The sequence below is a fragment of the Zea mays genome, chromosome 7 (genome assembly GCF_902167145.1).
Source record: "Zea mays cultivar B73 chromosome 7, Zm-B73-REFERENCE-NAM-5.0, whole genome shotgun sequence".
NCBI lineage: Eukaryota > Viridiplantae > Streptophyta > Magnoliopsida > Poales > Poaceae > Zea > Zea mays.
In genome coordinates, this window is record NC_050102.1 from 15,296,664 (window position 1) to 15,305,347 (window position 8,684).

General features: G+C 40.1%; 1 protein-coding gene across 1 annotated transcript in view; it reads left to right on the forward strand.

Annotated features, from left to right (window-relative positions):
• The window catches only part of LOC103632082 (tRNA ligase 1), a 30,165-nt gene extending 21,862 nt beyond the window's left edge, over positions 1 to 8,303 (forward strand). Inside the window, exons 16-27 of the mRNA XM_008653934.3 lie at positions 163 to 228; positions 305 to 594; positions 1,677 to 1,784; positions 4,956 to 5,053; positions 5,162 to 5,222; positions 5,610 to 5,686; positions 5,777 to 5,848; positions 5,920 to 5,996; positions 6,170 to 6,250; positions 6,626 to 6,728; positions 7,261 to 7,419; positions 7,554 to 8,303. Of these exons, the coding sequence (XP_008652156.2) occupies positions 163 to 228; positions 305 to 594; positions 1,677 to 1,784; positions 4,956 to 5,053; positions 5,162 to 5,222; positions 5,610 to 5,686; positions 5,777 to 5,848; positions 5,920 to 5,996; positions 6,170 to 6,250; positions 6,626 to 6,728; positions 7,261 to 7,419; positions 7,554 to 7,946 (1,585 nt within the window). The 3' untranslated portion in view covers positions 7,947 to 8,303. The remainder of the gene's footprint in view (positions 1 to 162; positions 229 to 304; positions 595 to 1,676; positions 1,785 to 4,955; positions 5,054 to 5,161; positions 5,223 to 5,609; positions 5,687 to 5,776; positions 5,849 to 5,919; positions 5,997 to 6,169; positions 6,251 to 6,625; positions 6,729 to 7,260; positions 7,420 to 7,553) is intronic.
• The last annotated feature ends 381 nt before the right edge of the window (positions 8,304 to 8,684 follow it).

Genomic DNA, 8,684 nt, shown 5'->3' on the forward strand with positions numbered 1-8,684 from the left:
TCGACGCTGCCGTACTGATAGATGTTATGTTTGAAGGTTTAAGTCGTATATAACTTTTTAATTTGAGCTGTAAATTATGTACTACTTCAGTTGGTGCCATATGCTGTGAACAGAGACTATGCCAACTCTAATGGTAATGCCCTTTTTTTTTCTTTGATATAGGCAAATGAAGAACTGGGGAACATCAACAAACAAACAGAGAGAGCTTATCAAATTGTTGGACGAGTGGTATATTGCTGTTACATTCTCTCTTATGGAACTGCAAATGTTCCTTCATCTAATATGATTAGTTTACTCATTTTAGGGCTGTATTCATTAGAAGGAAGTACGGGAATAAGCCACTCTCATCCTCGACATATCTTAGTGAAGCAGAGCCTTTCCTTGAACAATACGCCAAACGAAGCCCTGCAAACCAGGCTTTGATTGGGGCTGCTGGTAACCTTGTTCAAACTGAAAATTTCTTGGCCATTCTTGACGCAAAGAGGGATGAAGAGGGTGATCTCCGGACAGATCATGGGGCAGCACCTTCTGGTCCTGTGTCAACATCTGTTGATGTGGTTCCCAAAACAGAGGGCCTTATAGTGTTCTTTCCGGGTACTTACTGCTGATATATGTTTTATGTCATTTTCATTTGTTAGAGTAACTGAGACACTGGTATAATTTCACTGATCAACATTAGAAACAATGGAAAGAACTTTGTTTCTCTGGTTTGTAGGTATCAACCATTAGAAACGATGAAAAAAAACTTTATTTCACTGGTTTCTGGGTATCAACCCTTGGCCTTCAGCCACGATACTGATGTCTCATCCAAATAATAGCTGGTATCAAATTTTGTAAGAACCATTAGTTATTCTTAATAAAATCTAGGTTTTAAGGTTACTGGTTTAGGTTTTCTTAAGCCTGCTGAATAACCATAAGTTATAGTGACCATTTTGTTTCCCTTGGACTTGTCTCAATGCTTCTACATTAGCCTATTGAATAATTTGGACTATATAAACCAAGTAATTGTCAAACAGTTGTATGGTCTATTTTGTTTCGTTTGAACTAATCTCAATACTCGCACATTATTCTATTGAGTAATACAATATGGACCATATAAAACTCGCCCACACGGTATTATATTAAGAAGAATCTCAATCGGAGCTCTAATCGAGAAAGGTTAAAAAACTGAGACCCCCCATGCAGCATCAGATCTTTACTCATGCTTTGAGCCCTCCTAGCCCCTACATGAGGATGCACCTCGTATAGGTCAGTCCATCTCGTGTGCACACAACCAGGGGAACCAACGAGTGATTTTTTTTAACCTCACCTTGGAATTCACGCTCACTCGGATTCGAGCTCAGGACCTGAGAAGTGCAACTCAAACCGCCTAACCAACTCAGTTACTCAGCTAGAGGCCCTTTCACAATATGGACCATATAAACCAAGTAATTGTCAAAAACTATGTTGGTACAGTACTACAGTGTTAATATTGTTTCTGTTGTACTTATCCCAATGTTTCATACATTAGCCCGTTGAATAGCTTATGGACTAGATAAACTAAGTGATCGTCAAAATTCCGTGGTACAGTGTCAATAGATTAAATTAGTTTTTTTACCAATCTGCATCCTATAATGTTGTTTAATGTTAAAATGGGTTTTCTAATTATTGATTCTGATTTAGCATTTTCCTTTCAGGTATACCTGGTTGTGCAAAGTCAGCTCTGTGTAAGGAAATATTGAACACACCTGGTGGCCTTGGAGATGATCGCCCTTTTCATAGCTTGATGGGGGATCTTATTAAAGGTACAGAGCATTTGGGACGTTATCTAGTGTTATATGGTCGCTTTGTTTATTGCAGTAAAACATGGCTTCAGTTAGTGATGGACAGTGCTGTTCTTTGTTCTGAACACAATGAACCGTGCTCAGTGTGACCATTGAAATGAACTAGGATCTGGCCATTCATCCGCTTTTGCACCTTTGTTAGGACACTATCGTGCACAATGATTATGGGTTAACCTACGTGTGGAACATTATTTTCTATCAACAAGGGCAGATCACCTTCTAATCGCCAGACGTTCCGCATGCAACGGAGGCTCTAATCAAACTGATTTATAGTTGATAAAAGTCATTTACTGTATTGTACTAGAGCGGGTTTGCAAATGCTTACCCCACAATCTGATGAGACTTCCTTTGATGTTTGGTGGGAAAGAAGTTCAAATGCAGCGCCTGTCCACTTAAGAAAGGGCCTCAACTTCATCATCATTTTGGGAGCATGGATTGTGGAATATTCATAATGTGTGTATGTGTGATGCTGATTCTCTGAACCTAGCTAGAGCTCTGTTGTTCACTAGTGTGAGGGATCTTATTGTTTTTGGGTTTGGCAGGGGCACGCGGAGTCAATTACTTACTTGCCCTTTGGCCGAGTGGGAGTTAATTTTGTGTCGAGGTCATCTACTTTGTGTGATAAGGGCACGTCTGTTTAATTTGAACACTGGTGTGAGTGGGTGTGTCTTGTATGGGTTCCTTTCCCATTTTTTCTTAATATAATGATGCACAGCAAAAGTGCGTGTTCAAGAAAAAAAATACTGTATTATTCTGTTCTATTGCTTAATTCGGTTACCTTTACATAAGAACCATAGTTGCCAGAACTGTGTTCTTGATTTGCAACATTTTATAAGTTATGTTCACTAGGGGAATGGTCCTTTTGTTATTGAAGGGAGATTGTGGTTGCGAGTTGGTAATTGGGTATGTGATTTCTGAATACAAAAGAAAAGAAATGGTACTACCTCTTTTCCAATTTATTATAGGTTGTTTTGGTTTTTCTACATACACAACTTTTATTATGTATCTAGACATATCTTGTATCTAGGTATGTATCTATAATAGCTAACAACCTATAATTTGGTACAGAGGGTGCTAATAATATATTGGATCAGCCCAATCCAAGCTGCCATTTGCTTGTTGACCCATTTAGTCCATCGCTGCCATGTGCTGCCCTAGCACACTCGGTTCGACTTCACATCCAAAATATCTCCACTCTGTCACTGCCACTCTTTCCTTTTGCCGTTCATTTTTTCTTCAGCGAATGCAGCTCTGCCACTGCCCTCTGTCATGAATCCCTAACTGGAGGCCATCATCTCTCACCAGTGACTAGCAAAATAGATTTTTAGACCATAGCCATGGCCGTGAAAAGGCCTCTAGCTGAGTTGGTTAGATGGTCTGAATAACACTTCAGGTCCTAGGTTCAACTCCCCATAGGAGCGAATTTCAGGTTGTGGTTAAAAAAATCCTCTCGTTTGTCCCATGTCAAAGCACAGGTCTAAGGCCCTGTTCACGGTCGTTTCTCACATGGGCTACGGTGCCGCTGTGTATGGGTGGGGCCGGGGTTCCGTGATTTTCTTGACCTGCTTAAGGTCTTCTTAATATAATGCCCGAAGGCTGTCTTAAACTCCGCAGGTCGAGTTTTTTTAGACCATAGCCATGTCCGACATTGCAGAAAGCTTAGAGAAGTGATGACTGGGATTACCAGCTTACAAAACAAGGGTACTGAGTTTACTCGCTAAAAAAGCTCCACTAACAAAAAACTAAACGAAAAGAAACATCATCCTACCGTAACTAACAATCTTAGTACAAGTGACAGAGGTTCCACAGCCTCATGTTATGGCGCTAGAACCACCAGCACTTCACACCATCACTGGCCTGTCAGTGTGTGCTTCAGATGTTGCAACAGTTTGCTCCTCCATGTCTGGTACTCCTTCCTTTCCATCCTGCTCCAATGCTGTAAAAAAACCAGAGTCACACTACTCCCTCTGCTCAAATTGTAAGACATTTAGACTTTTCTAGGTAAATAGCTTTTGCTATGCACTTAGATATGCACAAATGTCTAGATACACAGTTAGACCAATGTTTCTAGAAAAACCAAAACGTCTTATAATTTAAAACGGAGGTACACATTGAGGTGAAGATACTGAAACAATAGGAAAATAACCCAGTCATTTTTAGTTTCCAGACTCCAGCACACCTCAGCTAAGTATGAACCACCCTCCAATTTGATTTGTTTTGTTCCCTCAAAATGTTTTTGGGATGTTGGTATAATTTGCCACTGTAATCTTTCCCTAGTCCAACACAAGACCAACACTGCTAAAGAGCATCTGGAAAAAGATGATATGCTGATTCTTCTTTCCCACAAAGTTTACAGAGTGTAGGGCCATCCCACTTCATGATCCTCAACTGATCTGCAATCTGTTATGCGATAATATCCACAGGGAAATCTAGAATTTTAGGGGAACTTTGGTTGCCCGCAATTTTTGCATTCTAAGCTCTATCATCTGCCAAAGGTAATACATCTGTAGAGTGATCTGGTAGTGAACTTCCTGACGATTGCAATATCCACAATACTGTCCTGTGTCCCTTGATTAAGTTACCATCTAATCTCTATTCTCTATCAGATCAAGTCATTCACCTCTTTCTGTTGGTCCAAAATTTCTTCTAAAGCTTAGATTGCAGTTGTTTCTCCTTGCCTCAGCTATAGTTATCTGTTGGTTATTATAAATGCGATAGATGTTTGGGTATGCAGTTTTCAAAGGGCTGTCCATGATCTATGGTCGCTTCCCTGACAGTATTTCTTGCGTCTCAGCCCTTGGTGCTGTCATTTCCGACACTGGCCACATCCCCTGCCCTCCATCTTCCATCCTCAACTCTTGCATCCATGGTGCAGCGTCACTTGCATCTCAGCTTTGGTGCTGCTGCCATCAGTTAAATTCTCAACCATTGATGTTCAAAGCTCCTCACTTAACTAAATCACGGGGCATGACACTGAGATAGAATAGGAGGATTCTTTATTATTCTAATTATACTAGGAGAAGTAATATTCATTTGTCAGACCACCGCAGGTTCAGGTGAATCCTATTTGGTTGATGACCTAGGCTAGGCTTCTAGATTGAGTTTAATTTGTATGTTTGTTAACTATTACAGGAAGATACTGGCAAAAGGTCGCTGATGAAAGAAGAAAGAAGCCAGCTAGAATAACCCTTGCTGATAAAAATGCACCAAATGAAGAAGTTTGGAAGCAGGCAAGATTGACATCATAAATCATAGCAATTTTTTTTTGCATGTTTTGTGGTTTGACTTTTTAGGCTACTTTAACAGTAGAGATAGAACTGATAAATCATTGTTTCCAGATCGAGGATATGTGTGGGTCCACAAAGGCAGCTGCTGTCCCTGTGGTTCCTGACTCAGAAGGTGTCCTATGTACTTAATAATTATTTTTCATTCCCTTGTCTCATTCTTTGTTTTTACTTCATGTGAACATTAATGATGAACTGGCGATTCTTCATACATTTGTGGGCTGCAGTTTGGATTTGTGACATACAACATCACACCTTAGCTTGAACTTCCAAATTACAGCTATGAACTTATTATGGGCTTGAAGAGTCCTTGAGTGGTAAAAAATTTGAAGAGTGTACTTTAACAAGAACTCTTTTGGTGTACTGCAGTAGGGCCTTGGATTTTGTATATAACTAAAGATGATTTTTTTAGATTTTACAAGAACAACACTATTGTTAGCTCATTTTCTTGCATCATTAAGTTTGATCATGTAGCTTTTGCTCTGTTTTCTTGATTTGCCAGGCACGGATTCAAATCCATTTTCTCTTGAGGCTCTTGCCGTTTTCATGTTTCGCGTCCTCCAGCGGGTCAATCATCCTGTTAGTAGTCTATATTTACTCATGCAAATTTGTTAGTCATTTTTATGCATTGTGATATGGCTGATATTATATTAACTTGTCATTTAAAAGGGAAATCTGGACAAGGCCTCACCTAATGCAGGCTATGTTTTGCTAATGTTTTACCACTTGTATGATGGCAAGGTATGTATATATCATGGAAAATTGCTTTTAGCTACTGAAATATGCCAAATCATCAACGGTGTCAATTTCAGAGTCGAAGAGAATTTGAAAATGAACTTTATGAACGTTTTGGCTCCCTTGTTAAGATGCCTCTCCTGAAGCCAGATAGGTAGGATTTTTTTGCATTGTTTTGTTCTGTTTTTTTAATTCAACGATGAGCTGTGCTTATGCAGTTACAGGAAAAAATTATGGTTATTTTCCAAGAAAATGACCCCCTTCAGTATTGTGCAAGAAAAATAAAATCACGCTGATGTTACTAGTACTGTTTGCTCCTGATTTCAGAGCGCCATTGCCTGATGCGGTGAAAGCCATCTTAGATGAGGGGATTAGCTTGTTCAAGATGCATCGGAGCAGGCATGGAAGGTATGAAACTGAAATGCATATTAATATTAAAACCCCCTTTTTAGCACGTTGTGAACAGTAAACAACACTCTGGTTGTATAGGGTCGAATGCCTTTGTTCAATAGCAGATTAACATTCCTCAAAAACAAGCAGACTAGCAGTATAACCCTTATTTTATACATAGTATTACTTCATATTTATGTCGTCGAGGGAATACTTTTGTCCAATCTTCAATCACACTTGTATAGAGAAGAATGTTCTCCAAATCCCCTTTTCTGTAGAAACAGTTAACCACACTTGTAGCAGTATTACTTCATCTGATGATGTTGACATAACTAGTGGTTTTCACATGTCTATATACATTGCCTGATGTTTTGCAAAACGATGTCAAATCAGAGCAGAGCCATCAAAAGGTTCATACGCTAAAGAATGGGCACAATGGGAACAAAGGTTGCGTGCGACCTTGTTTGGGAATGCTGATCATCTTAACTCAATTCAGGTAACCATATTTCATTTATTATTCGAGATTATAATGGTTGCTGAATGTTTATACACATTTTAACATGTGGGTCTACTACAAATCTACGATAACTAAGTAGTTTGCTGTAGTAATTTCTTTTACACTTTATATATGAGGACTCCAATAAGAACTTGGAGGTTGCTAGATTATGCCATACAAGTCCTCCATCCACCTCTCTTGCGTGTTAGAGAAAAAAAAGTCCGTCCACCAATGTTATGAATTAAATAACATTAAAAGAATTGTTTGCTTAGGCCAAGATAAGTTACTGGTAGATCAGTAGTCTAAATTGGCTCAACCTTATGTGGGAAAGGGAGCACCATACTAATGTTAATATGGTGTAGCAGTAGCATTTTCATTTTCATGTGATGTGCTTAATCAGGTCTTTCATTGGTCTACTATGCACTGATCTTAATCCTGTACACTTACACCACAAGGGTCTGTTATAATGGTGCAACTTAAGCACCCAGAAATCATGATGCAGTTCTGATGGTATCTATACTTTTTTTTCTAGGTTCCTTTTGACTATGCTGTGAAAGCAGTACTGGAACAGTTAAAAGCTGTTGCAAAGGGTGATCTCAAAACACCTGATACTGGGAAGCGGAAGTTTGGAAATATCATGTTTGCTGCTGTTCGATTAACCCCGCCTGATATATTGGGCCTTCTCCGTAAGGTAAGAAGTGTATATGCTCAGCTGCGCTGAGAAAACATTGTTCTGTATGTTGCTGTGAAGGACTCATGGTAGGTTGTCATTGCAGTGACGATGTTGCAATCTGACACTTGTCCTATGCTGCGTTACTATAACAGGTGGCAGAGAAGGACACGGCTGTCGACAGTTTTGTGAACAAGATAAGACTGGAGGACAACCTAACGAAGGTTCACGTCACCCTTGCCCACAAACGAGGCCATGGTGTGTCTGCTGTCGCAAGCTATGGCATCTACCAGCACCAGGAAGTCCCCGTGTCATTCAACGCATTGTACTACACTGACAAGATGGCCGCTCTCGAGGCACAGCTGGGAGCAGTAAACGATGAGCCGATCAATTCCAGGAACGAGTGGCCACATGCCACTCTGTGGACGGCTCCAGGCGTCACTCCAAAGGAGGCAAACATGCTGCCGCAGCTGGCTTCAGAAGGAAAAGCAGAACGGGTGCCGATTGACCCTCCCATCACCATATCGGGGGTGGTGGACTTCTACTGATTTGTCTCCTCGGTTTTAGGATACGGATGTGCAGAGGTGAAGGTGGAATAAAGAATAATTTGCTGCTGCGGGCCTTACGTTATTAGCTGATTGTGGACAAGACAATCGTCGAGTCTTACACCACATAAATTTTTGATACTATAGGACTGACCTGGACTGCTGCATTTCTACTTCCATGTTTTCCAATAAGTGCAAGATACCATCGATTTTTTAAGCCAGCACTTAGCACTAGAGGAGATAATTATCTGTATAGCAAGCACATCATTCTACTTTCTAGTGTATTTTTGAATTTCCAGAGGCCGTTTGACAGGACAGTTGACCAGAAATAAAGTTCGTGTTGGTGGTATGTTACCTTTATTTTGTGTACTTATTACAAAGTTGCAACACCGAATGCTTCGTTGACTGGCTAACATAATGCTGGTGAGTGGAAAACAGAATCAATTTTGAATAATGAAGCTGAAGGATTAGGACAGTGCTGAACACGTATCCGCGGTACACTTTTTCGTGGCTCTGCTGCTCCCACCCATTTTTCAACATGACTTCCTCTCCGGCTGACGGCTGGCTTCACTGGTTGGCTTGCTGCCCCGTCTCTAATCAACGGGATTGGAAATATATAGGGTGTTTGGTTTAAGGAATAATCTAGTCCACCATCTTATTTCTCACTTTTTTGTTTATTTGCGGAATAGATTGAGTTGATCCATCACCACCTCATTTTTCATATTTAGTTAGTTAATACTA